Below are 22,907 nucleotides of genomic sequence, written 5' to 3'. Positions count from 1 at the left end.
AAATTTACGAAACGAAGAATTAAATTTGCAATTTTTAGATATGCTAAAATCTTGTATCAAAGGAATACGAGAACAGGTTAATCTTATTAAGCATTTTCTTAATACACGTAAGAAAGAATTAATTCAAGAAAACAGGTTAGTTCATAATATTTATAATAAAAAGAGTTTTGAATAACATAAAAATTTAAATTTAAATTTAATTCAAGATAACGTTTGATAATTCGTATTAAAAGCAAATTCTTTTTAAATTTTAATTTTTTTTTAAATAATTTTAAATAATTAATAATAAAAAAGAAGTCCTTTTTGAAATCAGAGTTATAACATTATTAACAAATAATTATTTATAAGTTTGAAAATAATAATTATATTAAATTTGTCTTACTTTTTTGCGAATAGTTCGGAGAATGAGAAAATCAGTATGGCCGCTCTAAAATACGTTCACATGTTCCACAAGTATATTTTAGAAGAGCTTATAAATATGGAACAACTATGCGAGGAGACTTTCATACGTTTGAATATTGACTTAATAACATCAATAAAAGGTCGCATGCAACCACCATCTTATATATCTCCGGAGGAGATGAGAAAATCTTGTCAAATATATCATGATATATTTGACGAACCGGATGATGATGAACTCTGTCATTGCACTTGGAAGAATACAACTGTATGGAATCTTGATGATACCCAAAATATCTTGAAACAACCAAGAAAAGAAGAACATACGGAATTCGATGAGCATGATTTGAAATTTATGCAAGATATTGTTTGGCTAAGAACAAGTATGTTCTCCTTGCCAGAAAAACGAATTGATTTGTAGGTAACTTCTTTAATCTATTATTTTTTTAAGATATTTCATTCTATTATATAATGTCTTTTATAATCTAATCCAAACTTAAATTGCTTAAAATTATATAAATAAATTTTAATCAATTTTAATATATACCAATTTCTATATTTTGGCCTTTAAAATTGATCGGTCTTTTTAAAAATATCCTATGAATATATATTATATTAGTATATATATATAGAAATAATAATATAAATAAACGTAATTACAAAATAAAATTGATAAATATTATCAATAATAATCGTTTATATTATTAAAAAAAACTAATATTTAATTTGAAAATAATTTTAATAAATATTGTATTTAAAATTAACAAATATCTGGAGATTATTGTGGATAAGAATATATATAAATATATACGTATATATATTTTTTTTATTTATTAATTTATTAATAATAATAATAATAATAATAATAATAATAATTTTTTTTTAAAGGAATGATACTGCTTTCAAACTTGTTACTGATATAGCTGATATAAATGATATTCAACCGTCATCAATCATAGAGTTCCTTCAGCTTCTTAAGCACAAGGAAGTTTACACTGTTTCCTCTCTGAAAGATGAATTCTCAAAATTGAACAATTTAAAATTCGTTGATGGAGAATTTAAGATTAACGATGTTTGGACAAAAGTTTTAGATCTTTATGGACGACAATATAGTTCAAAGTGGCATTTAGTTCTTTGCCCACAAATCGAAAAAATTGCAAAGAAACGTTCGATACCTTTGTTACAATTGGACGCACGTGCAACTTTCGACTTTATGTCAAACGTTACGATGATAAATTTTGTATTATCGAAAACAGATTTAATTCCTCTTTTGACACACAAACAAGATGCTATTTGGTTAAAGAGTTTGAAGTTACAGTTTAAAAAAATCGAACAGAGATCTGCAGCTGCGACACTAATACAAGCTCAGTGGCGTGGATATTGGGTAAATATTATTTTTAATTGGATAACTTTAATCATTCCATTTTCATTTTATTTTTAGATTCTATCGGAATAAAGTTAAGCACTTAAGGAAAATAAAATAGAAATAAACGAGATAAAAATAAAAAAATTAAATATATCTAACCAATTTCATTTTTTAGATACGAAAGAAGAAAATAGAATCGGCGCATCTTTACATAGCCGCCAGCCTCATGTGGTTTTTCTGGATCTCGTTAAAAGCAAAGAAAGAAATGCATCGACGTTATCTAAAAAAAATGCTGGTTTCTTTGCAAGAAACTCGAGATCTTACTCAAAAGCTTAGTATAGAATTCGACTCGATGATATTACAACCGCACATAGTTGTGCACCTACCGTCCATGGGTTATCCTTTAGAATTACGCGAAATAATCAATCCAAAATTGTTGACCGTTTATCAAAATGTTATGCTGTTGCGAATCTGTTTCGTTCGCAATCAAAACAGCGAGGTGATCTATATCCTACCCGTGAAGCCTATCAAAGACATATTAATAATGTACAACGATTTCATCGAGTCCATATCACCTAGCGAACAAGTCGCGAAACGAATCACGTTCATCGCTCTTTCGCAGATCGATACATTTAAAAAACTTTCTTTAAACGTATCCAGGATCCTTCATTGTTCCCAGGAATCAATTAATGAGATCAAGAAGAAGATCGAGGGAAAATTGGCTTACTTCTTGCCTTACATTGTCGACGAATGTGACATGAGATTGGCCGGTACCCTGAACCTTCCTTTATTGAGCCCCGACATGGAGGCACAAAGAATACTTCTAAACGCCTCCAACATATGCGAGATAATCGAGAATCTTGGCCTCTCTCAACCACCACACAGAAGGCATATAACAGACTTTGAAAGTCTTTGCTCCTCTTTGTCCGAGTTAATGGTGCTTCACACTGAAATCAGCACGTGGTTGTTCAAATTGAATTACGGTATAGTGGGCAAGCATTGCGGATTTTTTCTGATCAATCATATCAGCGTTCCGTTCATGCCGCAGTTAAGGCGGGAACGGGAAAAGTATGAGGACGTTTGGGAAGCCCAACCGAGCCTGCGAGAAGAGTATCTTAAGAAAATGAGGAACCATATACCGTTAGTTATACGAAGCGTGACACGATTGTCGAGGGTATATGCTAATTGGGATAAGTTTTATGAACATGTGCAAAAATTTGGATGCATAATCCAAGCAATTCCGCCTGATCCCGAATCGGTTCAACTTTCTTTATTTATCCCAGCGAAAATGACCAAAAAGAAACCTAAATGGTTGGGCAGCGCCAATAGAATAAACTTAGGTATCATTTTATATATTTATACATTTATCACTTCAATATTCATATCAATTTTTAATATCTGAATATGGAAAATAACGTTTTGATTATTTTTTTTATGTATAACCATTTAATTTCTTTTTTGTTTATTGATTAACAATGTCAAAATGAATTCGGCAAGTTCAAATACGAGCATTTTTTTTGAATTGAATTCTCTAAAAATGGCCTATAAATACAAAGTGTGCCATAATAAATGTTAATGTTTTAAAAATAGAATAATGATATTCTTTTATGATTAATAAATATCTTATTTTATTAACAGAATCAGCATATGGTACAACTATTTATATGTTACCTCAAACTTCTGTGGACATTTCAAATTTACATCCAATAGTGAACAAATTCGCTAAAGATATACAAAATAGAGGATACTTTGGTTATTTAAGTGTCGATTGTTATTGCTATATGCATAAGCAAGAGGAAAGATTAATCATATTAATATTGAACGTATTTCCTTATTATACCTCTTTGCAAAGTTATATCGAGTGGATGAAATTTGCAATTAATGGATGGTATAAGTAAGTAAAATAAGTCGATTTAAAAAATCTTTTTTTAAATTAAAAAATATTTATATTTATATTCTTTAATCAATAATATTTTTTGAAGGAATTTGTTAAAATTTATTTATTTAATAATTTTATTATATTCAATAATAAATTTTAATAAGTTTTCAAATAAATTTTATTGTGCAATTTTTAATGCTGTTTTATCTAAAGTTTTGTTCTTTTGAAAGAATTTTTTAAATTTCATTTTATATTTAAATAGTGTTGAGAGCGATAATTTTATCAGCGATGTTGTAGTACCTTCGCAAATGGAAAAAAGAAATTCATCTCTTTTATTAGCAAATAAAACACCCGAGTGGAATGAAACTGTAAAAAGATTCGCGGTTGCAATTACTCAACTACATCATAGTAGATTTTCCAGTTATAAATGGCATCATCTCAAAAGTTTATTCGAGTCATGTAATGTACGTTTATTTACTATTTTTTTTTTTATGCAATACATTTCACTTTTTTCTTTATCCATCATAATATATTTTTTTTTAACTTGAAAAATTCATTTTCGAGTTACAGATTTTTTATGATAGAATAAAAAGACAAGGATGTAACATACTTCTACACGATGGAGAAATTCGAAGTCTTGCTCAAATGGTCGCTGTTAGCCCTGCTATGATCAATACATTGAAAATGATACATAAATGTTTGGAAAAATTGCATAAAACTCTGTTATTGAAAACGAAGCAGAAGCCAGAAACAAATTTACCAATTCTTAGTGACTACTTTTTGAAATTTTCAGTCAGCTATAATGATTATGATACCGACAAATGTCTAAAAAGTTTTTAAATTATCACGAATTATCCATCAATATACATATTACTACTTTTTATTGATAATATAGAATATAATAGATTTTTAACTTTGAATATTTATTTTGTAATTCATTCAATTCATTAATTTTTGTTTCTTTATTATTTATATCATACATAATAATTTATTCATATAGCGATTAATATGATTATTCATCTTATTATGATAATTAAAAGTATTGGTTACTTCATATTTAACACTCACATATATAAACAAACAGACTATATGAATTATTAAATGTTGCTAAATTCTCACATATGAATCGTGAAACAATAAATTAGTTTGAAATAATATATTTCATCAAATTTTAACAAAGATTAATGTATTTTTTATCAGTAAAATCTCATAATTTATTGATAAATGATGATTCAGTATTATTATTGGTTCATAAGGATCAAAAATTGCCTGCTTATGTTAATTTCATTATTGGTGGATTATCAGGGTAAAATGTTTAATATTTTTTATATTATATTTTATATTTTTTATATTAATTTTATATTTTTTTATTCATACTTGAAGATTTAATTTTTTATCTTAATTTTTTATTTTAAAATTTTAATAAGAATCTTTATATTTATATAAATTTAAATTAATAGATAAATATATTAGAACAATATGTTCCTTTTCTAATTCATATTTAATATAAATATAAAATATAAAAGTATAACAAATATACAAATTCTTTTCATTTAAAAATTAATTTAAAATAAATTTAAATATGAAAAGTTTTCTATATTTTTTATCTTTAATTTTTTAATTTTTAATACTGGCTTTTTATTTTTACATGACATGCAGTGTCATATCACAAACTTCAGTGTATCCTATGGATTTAGCCAAGTTACGTATGCAAATTACAAAAACATCTTTGCAAGAGACAATAAAACAGACTTTAAAAGAAATTGGAATTCGGGGATTTTATGTTGGTTGGACTGCAGCTATTCTTCGACAATTAACATATAGCACTGCAAGACTTGGCTGCTATACTACATTATATGATTTAGCACAGTAAGTATACTACTTTTTAATTTAATTAATTAATTCCATATTAATTCTTAATAAAATAATTTGATTTTTTAGAAAATATTTTTTCTCATATTTTTTTTATATATAAATCTTTATATTTATATAAATCATTTATAATAATTATATAATTATTTATAATATATAATAATTTATATAATTTATGGTATTCAATTGTAAATATTATAACGAATTAATTAAATATTATAACAAATTAATTAAAAGAAATAAAATTTAAAATTTAGGACTTATTTTGGTCGTTTAAATTATGCTACAATGCTCGGTATTGGAATGATATCTGGTACTGTTGGTGCATTTGTTGGAACACCGTCCGATTTGATTTTAGTTCGTATGGTAGGTGATCTACAATTACCCCCTGGTAAGTATTTTTCTTAAATAATAAGTTTCATTCTTCTTTTCTAAAGAATATATATGAAAAATTTATTTATGCAAATTATTTGTGTAAATAAATTATAATAATAATTATTATAAGTAATATAAAGAAAATTTCAATTAAAGAGAGTTGAGAAAAAAATTAAAAAGAATCTTTTAAATGTTATATGAAATAATTCATATTCAATTTAATATTATAAGATAAATAATTTATAGAATTTTCAAATCTACATTAATATTCTTTTCATGAATAAATATATAGGTATATAGATTATGTAAATTTTATTAATTAGGAAAAAAGAAGAGAAAAAAAGAATTTCAATCTTATATTGCCATAGAAAATACTTGTTTTTTATGATACTCTATTTTAATCTTTATTTTTTTTTTATACTCTATTTTTTTTTTTTTACAAACTTCTGTTACTGTTAATATTTTATTGAATTAAATAATAATGAAAAAAAAATAAGATATTAAAATAATACAAATAAATAAATATTTTTTGACGAAGTTTAATCTTCTTTTTTTTTGATTAAAAAATATTGGAAAAACATAAATTAAAGAATGAATTTTTAGAGAAACGACGGAATTACAGAAATGCTTTCACTGGATTAGTTACTATTTATAAAACGGAGGGTATTGGTAGATTATGGAGAGGAGCTATACCAACGATGACTAGAGGGGCACTTGTGAATGGAACTCAATTGGGCACCTACAGTAGAGCGAAAGTATCATTACTAGATACTGGTATATGAATTATAATAGCTTATCAATTTTAGAAAAATATTTTATCAATCGAATAGATTTATAAAATAATTGATTTATTATTTATCTAATTAATTTTTGAAAACTAATTTTTTTTAAGTTTTAACTTAAAGCTTAAAAATTTTTTAAAGATTGAAAATTAAATATAAATATTAAATAAATTAATTTAATTGTATAATTATTTCTGTAGTAATTTTTATTTCTTTTATTTATAAAAAATTATTTATTAATTTTTAATGAATGAATTAAATTAGAATGAATTTTCATAATTCATATAATTATAAAAAAACAAAATTAATTATATATTTAATAATAATATGTATATATATATAAATATATATAATTACGTGTAATATTAATAACTATAGGTCTCTTTCAAGAAGGTTTATGGTTGCAATTTATCGCATCAATGATCTCTGGAACAGTGATGTGTTTAGCATCACTTCCTGTGGATGTAGTTAAAACTAAGTAATTTTTAGAAACTTTAATTATTATATTTATTTATTGATAAAAAATATTCTTATTTTTTTATTCGTTATAGAGTACAAAATTGGACTTTACCTACAACACCACCAAGCTTACCTCGGATGTTGGTCATAACAATGAAAGAGGAAGGAATATTTGCACTGTATCGTGGATGGTTTCCATATTATATTAGATCAGCTCCTTATGCCGTGATTACTATGATATGCCTTGAACAGTTTAAATACGCATATAATATGTTCCTTGTAAAAGATGATTAGATTTAGAATTTTATTTTGATAAATATTATCGCAAAAAAGATTATGAATAACGCGAGCTAAAAAAAAAATTTTATTCTATTTTTCCATTTAATTACATGTTTCGTTGTTTACAATCTGAATAGAATAATACTTTGACAATAATTAATAGAATAATTTAATATAATAATGAATATAGGATTCTTTGATTTTGTAATTTTATAGAAATATATTAATATCATAATTTTGTTTATAAGACAAAATATAATATTACAATATTTATTGCAAATAAATTATAATCTTAAGTTGAAATATTAACTATATCTTTAACAGTTTATATAATTGTATAAAAAATATGGTTATAATGATAATAATAAAATATTAGATAAATATTCTATTCTGGTAATAAAGTGATAAATTAATAGTAAATAAGTATGTAAATTAATAAATTAAAATTACTTTTCAATTTAAAAGTATTTTTTCTATGTGAGTATAAATAAGAACACAGATATTTAATTCAATTAAATTTTTTTTATCAAAATTAACATACATATATATATATATATACGTACACAAATATTGATATTTATCTACATAAAATACCATCTATATAAATTTGCTATTTGTTCATTAATTATAAATGTTAAAACAGTATGTGGACCTATTTTGCAGTAGGTAGGCCAGAAACCTTTCCAAAGTGCTAAAAAACCTTCAGTCTTCGTTATCGTTATCAACATTGTTATCAAACCAGGTGGTTTTCCTACACCTTTTAAGGTTTGTATTCTGAAAATATGATATAAATGTATATTTATAATATTTTTATTTTTTTAATATATAATCATGAATAACATATTATCATGAATAATGGTATAATAATATAAAATTTAATAAAATTAATAAAATTAATAAAATTTCTTTAATTAATTTTAAATTAAAGATGAAAGTATAATATTTCATAATCAAAAGAATAATAAGAGATGCAAATAATATATATGCAAATCATCAGTTATAATAAATAAATTTTATGTAGAAAATTTTTAGCTATCGAATTAAAAATATATAAAAAAATTTTATTCTTTTGTATCTCTTAATTATAAATAATGAAATATGAATATGATGAAAAGTAAGTAAAAGTATATTTGAAAAATATAAGTATTCATAAGTTTTAAATCATATTATAAAGAGTTATTAACATAATTCATTTTACCTTGTTTTAGCTATATCAAATGGCATAGAATTGAAGGTAGTAAGGAATCCAGATAACATTGATGCAAAAAAATGTAATTCAACACTTTCCGGCATATCCACTGTATAAAAAATGTATATACTATTTTTATTAATATTAATTCATTTATATATGATATATTCGATATATATATTTTCTTTTAGAAAAAAAGAAATAATATATGTAATTAATGAGAAAATTAAGAAATTCATAATAACTTTTTGTCGCTATTAAAAATTTTGCTTGACTGTATGTTGCAAGCTGAGAGATATTAACAATCACTGCTCGACCCATTGTTGCTACGCTTCCTCTCCAAAGAGTGGTAACTCCTTCTTCCTTAGCTATCCTCGCGAATGCGTTAAATACATTTTTGTAATTTCTTCTCTGTTCTATAAAAACAGAATATATACAATTTAACAAATTAAACAATTTACTGAATTGAATAAAATTAATTAATTTGTATACTTTTTTTTGTTACATACTAAAAAAATATAAATAATTTATTGAATGAACATATTACTCATTTCAATAAAAGTATTTATCATTGAAAAGACTAATTATTAAGGAATTTAATTACTAGATATATGATTTATCCTTATCTCAAAATTATTTAGCATTAAAAAGATTTAACGATTAAGAAAATATTGAAGATGGAAGAAAAAATTTTAGGAAAAGAATATAGGTATTTAATTATGTATAAATAATTCCAATATGTAATAAAAATGATATATAATTAAATAATTTAAATAACCTTTTGGCAGTCTACCATCAGAGGTCATTCTTACAAGAACAACTTCTGCTGGTGTACCAATAAAGGCTCCCGAAGCTCCAGCTGTAGCTGCCATTAGAGCTAATGTACCAAAATTGGGTTTCGTTGTATACTTCAACCTATTAAAGTTTAAATCAATAAATTTTTGAAATAATAGGTAAATTTTTAAATAATATAAAATTGTTCGATAAAAAAATTACTCGATATATTTCGTAGAAAGATGATTTAATATTAAAATAAATATTTACTTCTTTAAATATTTACTCACTTCCAATATTCTTGTAGTTGATTATAAATACCAAGTCTTACAGTGGTGTACGTTGCCTGTCGTAAGAGACCAGCGCTAAGACCTGAATAAAACTTCAAAATTGACTCTTCTCTGTATATGGAAGCAATTACATTAAGGATCGAAGTTTTTTCCTTTTGTACTTGGATCCGCGTTTTTATCACATCCATGGGATGAACTACACAGGTTGCTGCCATACTATAATTTTTTATATGTATTGTATTATACATATAATTATAGTAAAATCAAACAAATAGTAAAATCTCTTTAAATGTAAGTAATTAAATAATTAAATTTACATTTATACATACCTTATATGTCCACATATTTAGATATATAGTTTTTTCTATTTATAATATGCTATACTTAGAAGACATTAAAAAATAATAAAATATTTAAGATTATAATAATTATGATAATTACCCCGAAAGACCAGCATTTATAAAAGTAAATACTGGAGGTAGTCGCTCTTTCTTCTTTTCTGACATTTTCAATATTTTTCAAATTCTTGAGTAAATGTATATAAATAATATAAGTAATAATTCTTCGATAAAAAATATATTGTTAATATTTCTTGTAATAATATCTATAAAATCGTCATGTAAAAGTTGCAAAAATATAAATCATAATAATTAAAAACACATATGAACACAAACAGTACACAATAGTATTGCATATTAACCTAACAATAAAATGACACATATGATAAAATATTATAAATGTGATTCATAACCACTTGTATATATTCATATAATAGAATATTAATTTTAAAAATTAAAAGATTGAACATATGTACATATCATTTATAAAATTTCTTTATATTGATAGACTTTCTATCTTGATTGATATAATCAATTTTTTAAATAAATATAAAATTGAATAAAAAGATAATAAGGATATTTTTATAAAATTTTTGAACTTTGTAAAAATATTTTACAAAATACAAATTTTTTTTTTATGAATCGAAGAAGATAATTTATCTTCATCATCTTCGATTTTAAAATCACTAATTTTTTAAATGTGTCATTTATTTTTAATTTAAAAGTTGGTAATATAATTTTATTTTATTTAGGTTTAGTGTGAATTATGCAAGTTTTTTGATATTTAAAGATTTTAATTAAATGAAATAAAATTTAAGTAAAATGTGTCAAAAATAATTAAATTATTTTCTTATATTTTTAAATAATATTTTATTTTCTATTCAATACTCATTGTAACAATTTATTTTTGAATTTGAAAATCTATTAAAATTAAGATATACATTTTTCTTAATTTCTACAATTTTTAAATGTTTAAAAAATGTTTAAAATTTTTACCTCTATAGAAGTAAACAGAAGTAAATATTATTTTACTAGATTTTCAATTAATAGGGATAAAATTAAATATTAGAATTTATTTGTTACACATAACAGATTTTTTCCTCGGGAACAAATTTTGCATTTCTATGAATTTTTCGTTTCTTCTTAGGTTTCGTAACGATTGTTTCTTCTTTTTTCTTCGGTGATAATAAGCCCATTTGTTCTTTGCATTTCTATAATTTGAAATTTAAAATTCAATATAATTCAAGATTAAACTTTTTTGCTACATAATTATTACATATATATAGAATATATATAGATAGAATAAATTAGTAAAATATTTTATACACCTTCACTGCCTTAAGAATTGGATAAAGCGGTCTCACTCCTTTAGATTCGTTTACAACTTCTTCCGCGTAATCTATAATCTTTTTATTCTCTATATCGATAATCTTTTTCACAATTGGAGTTTCATCTTCGTCAAGTTTCGCTTGTCTTCTTTCCTCTTCTTTCTCGCTCTGATAGAGGAAACAAAAATTGTTTCTAAATTCTGATTATTGAATTAAAATAATTTTAAATCCTTTATTTTCTTACTTACAATATATTTCTTTATCTCTTCTCCATATTCTACCTTTTTGTTCCAATTCTTCTTTTGCTCCTCGAGTTCCACTTCCCTATCGAATTCATTAGTTTTATACCTTTGCATCATTTCCCACATCTTCATATCTTCATCTTCTTGAAGTTCTTTCAACTTTGTATTTAGACGTTCCGTTTGAAAATCTTTTATCTCCTTTAATACTTTTTCACGATTTTCTTTTCGTATCTTTTGATTCGTCTGATAATTTTCCTCCTGCTCTTCTTGAGCTTTTTTTATAAGTCGTTGCTCATTAGCTAATTTTTCATTCAAAATGATACGATACTTATCGAACTGGTCGTCTGTTTAAAAATAATTAATCCTTAAATATATAATTGAAATTTTTGTTTCATTTATTTATTTATTTATTTATTAAAGAAAAAAATTTAGAAAAATGTGAATTTTAATTAAAAGTCAATTACATATCTGTTGGGCGTGCTGCTCTTTCTCTTCTTTCTCTTTTAATTTTAACGATTTATGAAGCTTTTGAATTCGTATTTGAGCATTTCGATAGATCTCAATTGCTCGATCCTCAAATTCGTCTTCGTGTTTAAGCTCGAGATCGAATTGTTTCTTATCCTCTATAGCTTCTTTGAAAAATTGTTTTAGCTTCTCTTTTTTGTTTTGCAGCTACAAATTATTAATCTATAAGAAATAATAATAATACAAAAAAAAAAAAAAAGAAATAATAATACACGTAAATATTAAATTTTTCTCTCCTAACTTGTTGTGCTTCGTATTCCTTTATATCTTGCAAAAATTTGTTCATATTTATTTGATCTTGTTTCTCAAGTTCGAATCTTTTTTTCTTCTTTGTTTCCTCGGTATTTTTAATTTCTTCTATTCTGTTAAAAATTAACAAACAATTATTTCATCGAAGTGAATACATACACGTATAATATAATAAATGGATAGGTGTATGAAAATTTACTGTTTCTTTAATTCAGAAGCATAATTTCTTTTTTTCTCCTTCTGCTTTTCCATCTTTTCTTTCGTTTCTTCTTCGTACTTTGCTATGTCCTCTCTCAATTTATTCACATAGGCATTTTCCTCATCTTTATCTATTTTTTTAAGAGTTTCTCGAAATTTTATTTGAGCATCCAATTCTCTAAAGCACTATTGAAATTATAATAAACACAATCCCAAATCTAATCTATTATATATTAATTTCAAAAAGAGAAATTAAAAAAAAAAGAAACTAAATGAAAATTGAAATATTTTTTATCTAAATTTATCATTAAATCACGATCTCTATTTTTCTTTATTCAATATTCATATTATATTAATCATTATTTTTATATCATATTATATTATGACATTTGTAATAATTGTAAATACCTCGGAAATCAAAAGACCTTGATTAATTTGTCTGCACATCGGTTTTTTGTAAAGAATGAATCTTTTTGCTTGTTTTATTATCTCTTCCCGTTCCGCTGCTTTTTTCTCAGCAGCTTCCTTTACGAATCTTTCTCTTTCTTCTTTTTCTTTCCGTTCTCTCGCCAATCGTTCCTCTATTCTTCTTCTCTTAAAGATCTGTTGCGAAATAAAGTTTTTATTTTACTATTATATTTAAGACTAAATTAAAATATTATTCAAAACAATACTAATAATTTTTAATATATCATTATTACATTATGACATATCGTAGCAAAGAAAAAAAAAAGATATTTAAGAAAAGTAAAGTAAAGAATCTTTAATATTTTTTCAATATTTATCGCGATAAACACTTTTCTTCTATTTTCATATAGAATTCTAGTAACTATATTGAAATAAATAAGTGTTGAAAATTTATATTATAAACAATTGCAAATAAAAATAATTAAATATGATATAATTAAATAATATATCATATAATTTAATATGAAAATTGAATGAACAAAAGAAAAATTTGAAAAATTAAAAAAATATAACTTAGAGTAAAAATTAAGAAATGTTGAAACATACTTCTTTGGTAGATGTTACAGTAGTTTCTTTTTTTTTCAATTCTTCTTCAGTATCTAATTTCTGTTCATCCTTTTCTACTTCTTCTTTAATAGTTAATTTTTTTTCTTTCTTATCCTCTTCCCTTTCCAGTTCTTCTTTGACATCTACCTTTTTCTCTTCCTTATCTTCTTCTTTTTCCAATTCTTTCTTAACATCTAATTTTTTTTCTTCCTCATTATTCTCTTCCTTGTTCAATTCTTTTTCAGGATTTGAAGTTTCTTTCTCCCCATTCTCTTCCTTCTTCTTTCCTTTCACAACATTTGATTTTATATTATTCTTTTTCTTGTTCGATGGATTTGCACGAATTGAACGTTGCAAGTTTTTTGGAGTTATTTCTTCTACACCACTTCTTGATATCTGATAAATAGATTTTTATTATATAAGAATTATTTACATAATTTTATATAAAGGTCGCTAAAATTAATAAATTATTTTCGATTTAATCTAAAAATTTATTTTATTATTTACTTGAAGTAAAAAATAATAAGTCAAGATAAAAGAAAGAAAATAACTTACTTTAACACTTTTCATTGGTTTTACATTTTGGCGATATAGGTAAGTGGAAGGTTTCGCAGTTTCAAATATTTGATTTTGTACCATAATTATAATTTCTTTAATACAGGGTAAATATTATTGTTTATGTAATAATACAATGTGAAATAATAAATTGATAAAATTAATATAAATTATTATTATAAGTGACAAGACACGATTTCTTTCATTACTGATATTGCAGATAACTTTAAACAGCGCAATCGTTGTCTTGGAAACAAAATTAAAATCAATCGATAAGATTTAATACTATTACAGTTTTGATAAAGATCATTTACTATTATTATAAAATATAATATAAATATTTCTTTCGTTAAAAATATTTATTATTTTAAATTGACAAAATTCAATTGTCTAGTTAAAATTAATTTCATATAAAAAAACCTTAATAAAAAAAAAAATTTTATGTATAAATATATAATATGCATAAAATAAATATTATTTAGATATAAAATTTCATAATTATATTCCTTCTTCTTCTGTCTATTTAAATTAATAAATAAATTCAATAAATATAAAGATTTTTTAATATTTTAAATATCAATTAGTAATAAAAGAATATTTATTTACGATTAATTTAATTTCATATTTTATTATTATTATTTATATTTTTATATGTATATTTTTTAAAATTGTACATGGTAAAATATTTTTATAAAATATAAAAAAAAAATTTGATTCTATTAATGTGAATAAAGTTCTATGTTATATTATTAAATAATAATTATATTTTAACATTACGATTTTTAATTAATAATCAAAAAAGAAAATAATATTTCATCAAATATTGGAGACGTGTATCTCTTATATACATTAATTTTTCATAGGAAATATAGAAAAGAAAAGTGACGAATAAAGAAGGATGGAGATAGAATAAAAATTAGGGAATTAGCGCCATCTTCAGAGTGCCGCAAATGAAACTAAATAAACAAGGAGAGTAAATAATAAGAAAAGGATAGAGATATTTTTCAAACAAGGTAAAGTAGAGTAAGAATTAACAAGTAGAGCCATCTTTTGAATATTTATAGATTTAAAGTTTTTTTTATATTTAACATATGGCGTTGATAGTCAATTCCTACATTACTTTCTTTAGTACTCAAGAGATGGCGTTACTATACTTAATTCTCTTTCTATTTCTGTCCTTCTATTATTTGCTCTCTTTGTTTATACGTGTTTCATCTGCGGCACAAGAGATGGCGTTACTATACTTAATTCTCTTTCTATCTCTGTCCTTCTTCTATTATTTACTCTCTTTGTTTATACGTGTTTCATTTGCGGCACAAGAGATGGCGTTAGTATACTTAATTCTCTTTCTATCTCTGTCCTTTTTCTATTATTTGCTCTCTTTGTTTATACGTGTTTCATTTGCGACACAAGAGATGGCGTTACTATACTTAATTCTCTTTCTATCTCTGTCCTTCTTCTATTATTTGCTCTCTTTGTTTATACGTGTTTCATTTGCGACACAAGAGATGGCGTTACTATACTTAATTCTCTTTCTATCTCTGTCCTTCTTCTATTATTTGCTCTCTTTGTTTATATGTGTTTCATTTGCGACACAAGAGATGGCGTTACTATACTTAATTCTCTTTCTATCTCTGTCCTTCTTCTATTATTTACTCTCTTTGTTTATACGTGTTTCATCTGCGGTATCAAAGATGGCGATGATTCTATAATTTTTAAATGATTTTTGTTTTTCCCACTAGTTGCTCTCTTTATATAAGGTTAATCTTGGTGCGTGATTGGTACGTCAATTAAATTTGTTTTCATCATTTTTCTTTCAAAATTACGTCTTTTTTTTCTATTAAATTAAAATCATAAAACTTTAAAAATTATCTTTATTGATATTTTTGCTACATATCTTTTTTCACAATTTTTACTTACTATTTTAATTAATTAATACATAATTCAATTTCCAATATTATTGTTATTTTTAATACATCTATAAATCTTTAAATATATATTATTAATAAAAAACTATTATATAATTATTGATTAAATTATTATAAGAACTCTTAATTCAAAAATTATCTTAAATCGTAGCTTTCTGGCTACAATTTACTAGTTGTTACTAATTAGTAACAATAACAAAAATTACATAATAATTTATCATAATAAAAAACAGTTGTTAGATCAATACAAGAATATTCGATAGTTTTTTAATAAAAAAATAATATTATAGATTAATTATTGGATAACATATATCACATATTCAAAATGGAAAAAAGAATATTGTGATTGTATAGCAATATTTCGTTTTCTAATTGAAGTGTCATCATCAAGATTTAAATTTAAATATATTGTTCATAAATTTTTCTTTATATTACTCACATATTCTACAATATATTTTTTGAAAGCAGGTGATAATTCTTTTATTGCTTCTTGTATATGTTCAAATAAAATTGTTATAATTTCAGTGACTTTATTTTGCATTTGTTCATCAGAAAAAAGTTTTGCACAAAAACTTTGTATCAAACTTTCTTTTATATAACACCATACAAAATGAACTGCATTTGATAAATATTCTGAACAAAATTGAGATTGCGTTATTAAAGTAAGAGATATTTCAAATATTAGAATAAAAATATTTGGAGCATTATCCATATATTTCATCTCATTTAAAATATTATCAAATTCAGATTCATAATCTTTTTTGCTATTATTATTTAAAAATACATTTTTTAATAAATTCAAAAGCAAATTTTTTAATATGAAGAACATATCTTTACTATCACTATTTTCATTATTAAATAAAAATTTCTTTTCACTTGAAAATTGATCATCTTTAATTAGTATTTCTACAAATCTCATTGGATTTAATAAATGAACACCGCAAATTATCAATTTTCCATTTTCAAAGAATATAATGGTTTTTTGTGTGGAAATACTATCAAAATTATTTTTTAATTGTAAATCTATCTTTCTATTGATATAACGTATTACTTCAGCATTTTCGGATATTTTATCTGTATTGTTTGTAGCAGCAATACGTTTTGTACGATTAAATTGTCTACGAAAATGTTTAGAACGCAATGTAGATCTATATTCATCTAAAATTTTACCTTGAGTAGATTTAATGAGATCTTCTGCAAACTGTAAATTTATAACTGAATTACCAAAGAATAGTAAATGAGCTGACAGAGATACCATATCTAATATATGAATTTGACCTTCTTTTTGATATCTTTGGTACATACAATATGCCTGATATCCTACACCAAAACCATTAATACCTAAATTACTTAAAATTAATGCATTGTATGCAACTTTAGCTGCATTGCTTATATCACTACCATTTTTTATAAGTTTAGTAAGAATAACATTTCCACTATTGCTTATTAAACCAACTGCACTGCCAACTATACCTAACCATGAACAAAAGGAATCCCTATTTGTTAATCCTATACTTTGTGCATGAGAGCTTCTATCTACTAAATTCTGTATTGATCTACCAGTTGTCCATATACCACTTGCACCAGAAGCTATTGTTGCACCTATAATTGTAATATTATATTTTTATTTATTTTATTATCATTCTTATTATTATATCTCTAATATAGCAAAAATTAATTTTTGGACGATACAATAATTATATTATTGTCAATATTATTATACATTTCTTTTAATTAAACTATGTAAACTAAATATAAAATATAATTTTATATAACTTACCTATCACAAATGGTCCAATGGGTGTTAAAAGAGATGCTATACCCAAACCAACTCCACATATACTACCTAATGTAGAAACTATATCTCCAAGATTAAGAATACTTGTTTTAAATCTACACGCAGGTGAGTTTAAAATTTCCAAGCATACTGTTGAATATTCTTCAGTAATTTCATAATTTGAATTAGGATGATAAAATCCATCTTTTGGAAGAACCATTGTACATTTTGGTAAAGTATTATGTTTTATATAATCTCTCCAACTTTTATATACTCTACCATTTATATCAATATACCATATTTCTTTTTCTATACAAGTTTCATTTGAATGTCTTATTTTAAAAATTGGTGTTGAATATATTTGAATTGTATCTTTCTTCTCTGAATTAGTTATTTTTTCTTTTTCTGAAATAGGTTTATCTGAAACGGTTTCTTTTTCTGAAGTTGTTTCTTTATCTAAAATAGTTTTTTCTTTTTCTGGACTTCTTTTAGTGAATTTTTCTGAATTAGATACTTGAATCAAATTATTTTTAATACGAAATGATATATTGTAAATTATTCCATAATATATTGTTTTTTCATCTATACATCCTTCACCATATGTAAGTACTTGCTTATAAATCATATCTATAATATTGTTGGCATCAGATGAATAATAAAGTGCATCAGTAACATCTTTCATTTTTCCATCTTCTCCTATTTCTTTATCTTCAATATATACATCTTTATTTTCTTTATTTTCTGATGGAGGACCAAAAATTGCATATCCAATATTTTGTCTTAAATATTTATATTCATTTGTAGTATACTTTGTCCATTCTGGTAAAAGTTCATAATATTCTTGTTGTTGTAATTTAGCAATTTTTAACATTTCATTCTATAAAATTATAAAATATAATTAATATATAAACAAAGGACACTAAAATTTCATATTACGTATATATATATAATAATTGATATTTACCCACTCAGTATCACACATTGACATTTTATTTATTTCAAATTTATTTCAATACAATAAAAATATAAATTTTTTTATTTAGAATATATATTTATAAATCACAGTAGTAAAGTTATTTATTAAAAGATTTAATTAAAACAATTTAAAACAATAAAAATTTTATAAATTCTTATATGTTATTTTTCAACTTTAATATTTTAATAAATTAATAATTAAATTAATACTTTTTAATAAATTAGTATTTAAATAAAATAAAATGAACGAATATTTATTTATTTTTTAGTTATATAATAAAAATATTATAGTAATTCTTTCACAATATTAAAACTATCATAAATTATATTTACAATCACACAACATATTAAAATTAGAGAACGAATACTTAATTATCGTCACAATTTACATAATATACTCTTACTAAAAATTAAAATAATTTTTTTTTATATGTAATATTTTTGATTATCTATATCTTATTCTATTAAATTGTATTTTCTATTATTATTATGATAATAACTGTTACAACAACACGAATATTACAAAATGGACTTATGTATTTATTCGAATCTTAGATTCAATAAAAAATTTCTCAACTTTTTGTAATTAAAAAAAACATAAACACTAATGTGGAACGCAATTTATTTGTTTTATAATACTTTACATAAATATAGTTATTTAAAATGAAATACTTTATATATGCTATAAGATATTTTATGACAGAATATATATTTTATTTCTTATTTGTAATTTTATATTGAAATTTATTTCAATTTTCCTATTTTTACATATTTAGAATATTATATTAAATTGAATAATATTGTAAATAATGCTAAAATGATAAAAGAAATAAATAATATCTATGAATGGTATAGATATAGAATAAAAAAATGCATTAAATATTAAATCTATTCTATATTTCATCTGTGGTAAAATTATATATTATAATTTATAATCATATTCAAATTAATTTTGTATCAAGAATTACAATACCGATGTATGTTGATAATGTAGTACATCTGTACACATTGAGAAATTTAATGTACCATAGGCGAACTTTATGAACATATTCTGGCTTAAAAATATTTAATTTGATATTAACAAAATATTTTAATTTATAATATGTAATTTTATCACATTTCATTTTATCTATATTACATTCTTTTGCATTTTCATACTTCACTAATTTAATTATTAATTAAAATTTTCAAAAATAATAAAATCATAATGAATAATTAACTATTTTTAATAAAATATATAAGCAATAATAATTTTAAAGTAATATTTATATATTTTAGATATATATTTATTTCATTTTTATTTACATATATTATAAGCATAAGTCATAAATTTAAATGTGACATTGTAATACATATATATAAATGTAATTTCATAATTTTATTAATGTATTCATACATTTATTTATTTCTTTTTTTAATTTATTAAATGAATAATGTATTTTTTACTTTAATTATTTATATTTATTAATTATATAAAATATTAAAAAATAAAAATTATGCTGCTGTTAGTATTTCAAATAATCGATAGAGGGAAGTACATTCTTTCCCGCTTTCGATTCTCGAACTAGAGTAGTTAGTGTAGTTCAGAGTGATGAGTGTTCGTACTTCGTGATTATGACATATTGTACTTTTGTGAATAAATTAAAATATTTATACATATTCATCAATTATTGAAGTTGTGATATATAATTTGTTATATTACTTTATGGAAAATGGGTATGTATTAATTTTAAGTCTAAAATTAATGTTAGAATTTTTCACTTTACTGATTGTCGTCGAAATATTTTTTAATTATTTGTAGTTTAAAAATTATTACTTAGAAGAGTATATTTTTTATAAATTTTATTATTTCTGATAAATATAAATAAATTTAATCTGTAATATAATGCATATGAATTGATTAATATTATGTCGACATCGGTAATATTGGAAATGATACGAAAATTCGAATTATATACCAAATATTTTATAAAATGTGTTTTTCATAATTCTTTGCAAATTTATTAATTTCCTTGATATGAATACAAATTTAAAAATTTATTTGTTAAATTATAATTTAGTTTGTTTTTAATTCTGATAAAGTCATTTACTTTACAGATCTCCATATATACATAAGTATTTTCATTCTTTTATTTATTGTATGAAGAAATAATATAGATTATGTATATAGAATATAAATAAGATATACTTTCTTAAAATATAAAACTTTGAATTAATGAAAATATAGTATAACATATTATTTCACTAATATTCAAATATCTTGTGTCTCAAGTGTTTCGAGGAATTGCCACAAGATGGCCGCGGAGCGTGGTCGTGCACCTGTAATGACAGCACGTGTTACAGCTGAGTGGCGGTTTCTTTCTTGGAAAAGTGAGTAAAATTGTGTTTTAAAAGTGTTTATCGTTTTTCCAAGCTTACCTGGCGTTTATTTATTATTGTGTTAGTCTTGTGACTTGAATTATATTTTGAAGTTTCTCAAAATATCAACATATTTTCTTTAAACATTCCTTTATTTATTCGGTGCTCATACATACATTGCTATTTATTATAGATCGGTAATTAACCTTGGTAGAGAATGATATTTAATGATAAGAGACGCTTATCATAAATGACGTTGTAGAAATATTGATGGAAAAGTAATATTAGTTATGGAAATATATATTTTTAGATGAAATGTCGCCTGAAATGAATCAGAGTACGTTTTCTATACTAACCTAACCCCATGTTACATGCGATGAAGCATCGTTAAATGTATGTCATATATGTAAAGTGAATTTTTATACAAATAATAAAATGTAACTAGAAAAATATTTTTGTTATTTAAGATAGTATATTTTGAATCGTGATTATTAGTATAATTTATTGGAAAATATATAATTAAAAAATTATTGGTTCAAAAATGGAATTTAACAAGAGGTAGAATAAATTGATTCATATAGATTGTATATTGTGATGTATATATCAATTATGTATATCATATGCATTGATATATATTATATATTTTATTATATATTTGATTGCAAAATTTACTAATTTTTCTATTTTTTATTTGTTATATAATAATTTTGTTATATAAATGTAATTACTTTATTACATTTTTGTAAATTATCGTTTTAATATTAATTATATGAAATACATTTAATTAAATTTTTTTATATTTTATTTAATTTATGAATATTAATATGTAATATATATTTTCAGAAGTTTATAATAATAAAATAAATAACTATATAAAAATACATTAAAATATATATTTAAAATATAGTAAAAATATTAAAATATGTTTGTGACAATTAATCTATCATATATTTTATTTATTAATGATAATATTTTAATAATATTTTATTTATTAATGAAATTTTGTATATAATATAAATATCTATCATCTATATAACATAGGATATACATCCTATAACCTATATACCTAGGATATACATCTACATAACTTTTATATAAAACAATGGAATATTTTTAATGATATATTAATATAATAATATAATTAATATAATATAATATAATATTAATATTATATATATATATATATTATTATATATAATTATATATATTATATCATATTATATTAATATATATATAATTATATATATATTATTATATTATATTAATATATATTATATTAATATAATATCTTATTTTTTTTAAATAAATTATAGAAATAAAAAAAATAAGAAAGTAATTTTACACATTGAATTAATCAAAAAATAATTAACAAAATATTACATTGTTTAATATATTTTTCAATTATGTTTAGACTTGCTATTTATCTGAATTAGTTTGTGATTTAATAAGAATAAAATTTGAGAATTTAATAGTATAATATCTTTAAGTAATGTATTATTAACATAATTATTATATATTTTTCGAATATATACTAATATTAATGTGAAATTTTTCAGGTGAAGGCGAGTGGCGGGGAAGGAATGTTTCGCTTTTACATCAGGAAAACTTGTTAATGTGAGTTTTTTCCAATTTTTTTCCATTATTTTAATTTTTATTATAATATACTTTTTATTTATTATATTTTTTTTTTATAAAATAAAAATCTTTAATATATATATATTAAATATATATATATATATATATATATATATATATA

General features: G+C 22.4%; 6 protein-coding genes across 7 annotated transcripts in view; 3 read left to right on the top strand and 3 right to left on the bottom strand.

The window, feature by feature from the left end:
* The first annotated feature begins 360 nt into the window (after positions 1 to 360).
* LOC113219228 (IQ motif-containing protein H-like) lies at positions 361 to 4,512 on the top strand. Its single transcript, XM_026445087.1, has 6 exons — positions 361 to 816; positions 1,288 to 1,783; positions 1,941 to 3,105; positions 3,404 to 3,659; positions 3,907 to 4,108; positions 4,215 to 4,512. The coding sequence occupies exons 1-6, from the start codon at positions 419 to 421 to the stop codon at positions 4,482 to 4,484; spliced, it is 2,787 nt and encodes a 928-aa protein (XP_026300872.1). The 5' UTR covers positions 361 to 418; the 3' UTR covers positions 4,485 to 4,512.
* Positions 4,513 to 5,296: 784 nt separating this feature from the next.
* Positions 5,297 to 7,593, top strand: LOC413294 (mitochondrial 2-oxoglutarate/malate carrier protein-like). The gene is made up of 5 exons (XM_026445086.1): positions 5,297 to 5,513; positions 5,774 to 5,907; positions 6,495 to 6,665; positions 7,052 to 7,151; positions 7,225 to 7,593. The coding sequence occupies exons 1-5, from the start codon at positions 5,332 to 5,334 to the stop codon at positions 7,424 to 7,426; spliced, it is 789 nt and encodes a 262-aa protein (XP_026300871.1). The 5' UTR covers positions 5,297 to 5,331; the 3' UTR covers positions 7,427 to 7,593.
* A 388-nt stretch (positions 7,594 to 7,981) lies between these two features.
* Positions 7,982 to 9,936, bottom strand: LOC412424 (mitochondrial 2-oxoglutarate/malate carrier protein-like). The gene is made up of 5 exons (XM_006559278.1): positions 9,665 to 9,936; positions 9,379 to 9,515; positions 8,846 to 9,016; positions 8,610 to 8,709; positions 7,982 to 8,185 (listed from the first exon to the last, which is right to left on the bottom strand). Exons 1-5 carry the CDS (start codon positions 9,910 to 9,912, stop codon positions 7,993 to 7,995), a joined length of 849 nt encoding a protein of 282 aa, XP_006559341.1. The 5' UTR covers positions 9,913 to 9,936; the 3' UTR covers positions 7,982 to 7,992.
* Positions 9,937 to 11,008: 1,072 nt separating this feature from the next.
* On the bottom strand, positions 11,009 to 14,338 carry LOC102653947 (golgin subfamily A member 6-like protein 22). Its single transcript, XM_006559300.3, has 9 exons — positions 14,114 to 14,338; positions 13,559 to 13,954; positions 12,953 to 13,147; positions 12,546 to 12,730; positions 12,339 to 12,459; positions 12,037 to 12,244; positions 11,579 to 11,916; positions 11,331 to 11,498; positions 11,009 to 11,213 (listed from the first exon to the last, which is right to left on the bottom strand). The coding sequence occupies exons 1-9, from the start codon at positions 14,195 to 14,197 to the stop codon at positions 11,082 to 11,084; spliced, it is 1,827 nt and encodes a 608-aa protein (XP_006559363.2). The 5' UTR covers positions 14,198 to 14,338; the 3' UTR covers positions 11,009 to 11,081.
* Positions 14,339 to 16,210: 1,872 nt separating this feature from the next.
* On the bottom strand, positions 16,211 to 18,905 carry LOC100577849. Its single transcript, XM_016915995.2, has 4 exons — positions 18,783 to 18,905; positions 17,822 to 18,695; positions 16,869 to 17,643; positions 16,211 to 16,220 (listed from the first exon to the last, which is right to left on the bottom strand). Exons 1-4 carry the CDS (start codon positions 18,804 to 18,806, stop codon positions 16,211 to 16,213), a joined length of 1,683 nt encoding a protein of 560 aa, XP_016771484.1. The 5' UTR covers positions 18,807 to 18,905.
* A 2,160-nt stretch (positions 18,906 to 21,065) lies between these two features.
* Positions 21,066 to 22,907, top strand: part of LOC413213 (tubulin polyglutamylase TTLL4) — a 166,645-nt gene continuing 164,803 nt past the window's right edge. For both annotated transcript variants that reach the window (XM_026445208.1, XM_026445207.1), the window contains exons 1-2: positions 21,066 to 21,163; positions 22,708 to 22,765. The gene's annotated coding sequence lies outside the window, so the exon portion shown is untranslated. The remainder of the gene's footprint in view (positions 21,164 to 22,707; positions 22,766 to 22,907) is intronic.

Source organism: Apis mellifera, linkage group LG14, assembly GCF_003254395.2.
Source record: "Apis mellifera strain DH4 linkage group LG14, Amel_HAv3.1, whole genome shotgun sequence".
NCBI classification, from domain to species: Eukaryota; Metazoa; Arthropoda; class Insecta; order Hymenoptera; family Apidae; genus Apis; species Apis mellifera.
This window is presented reverse-complemented; position numbering and strand designations above follow the sequence as displayed.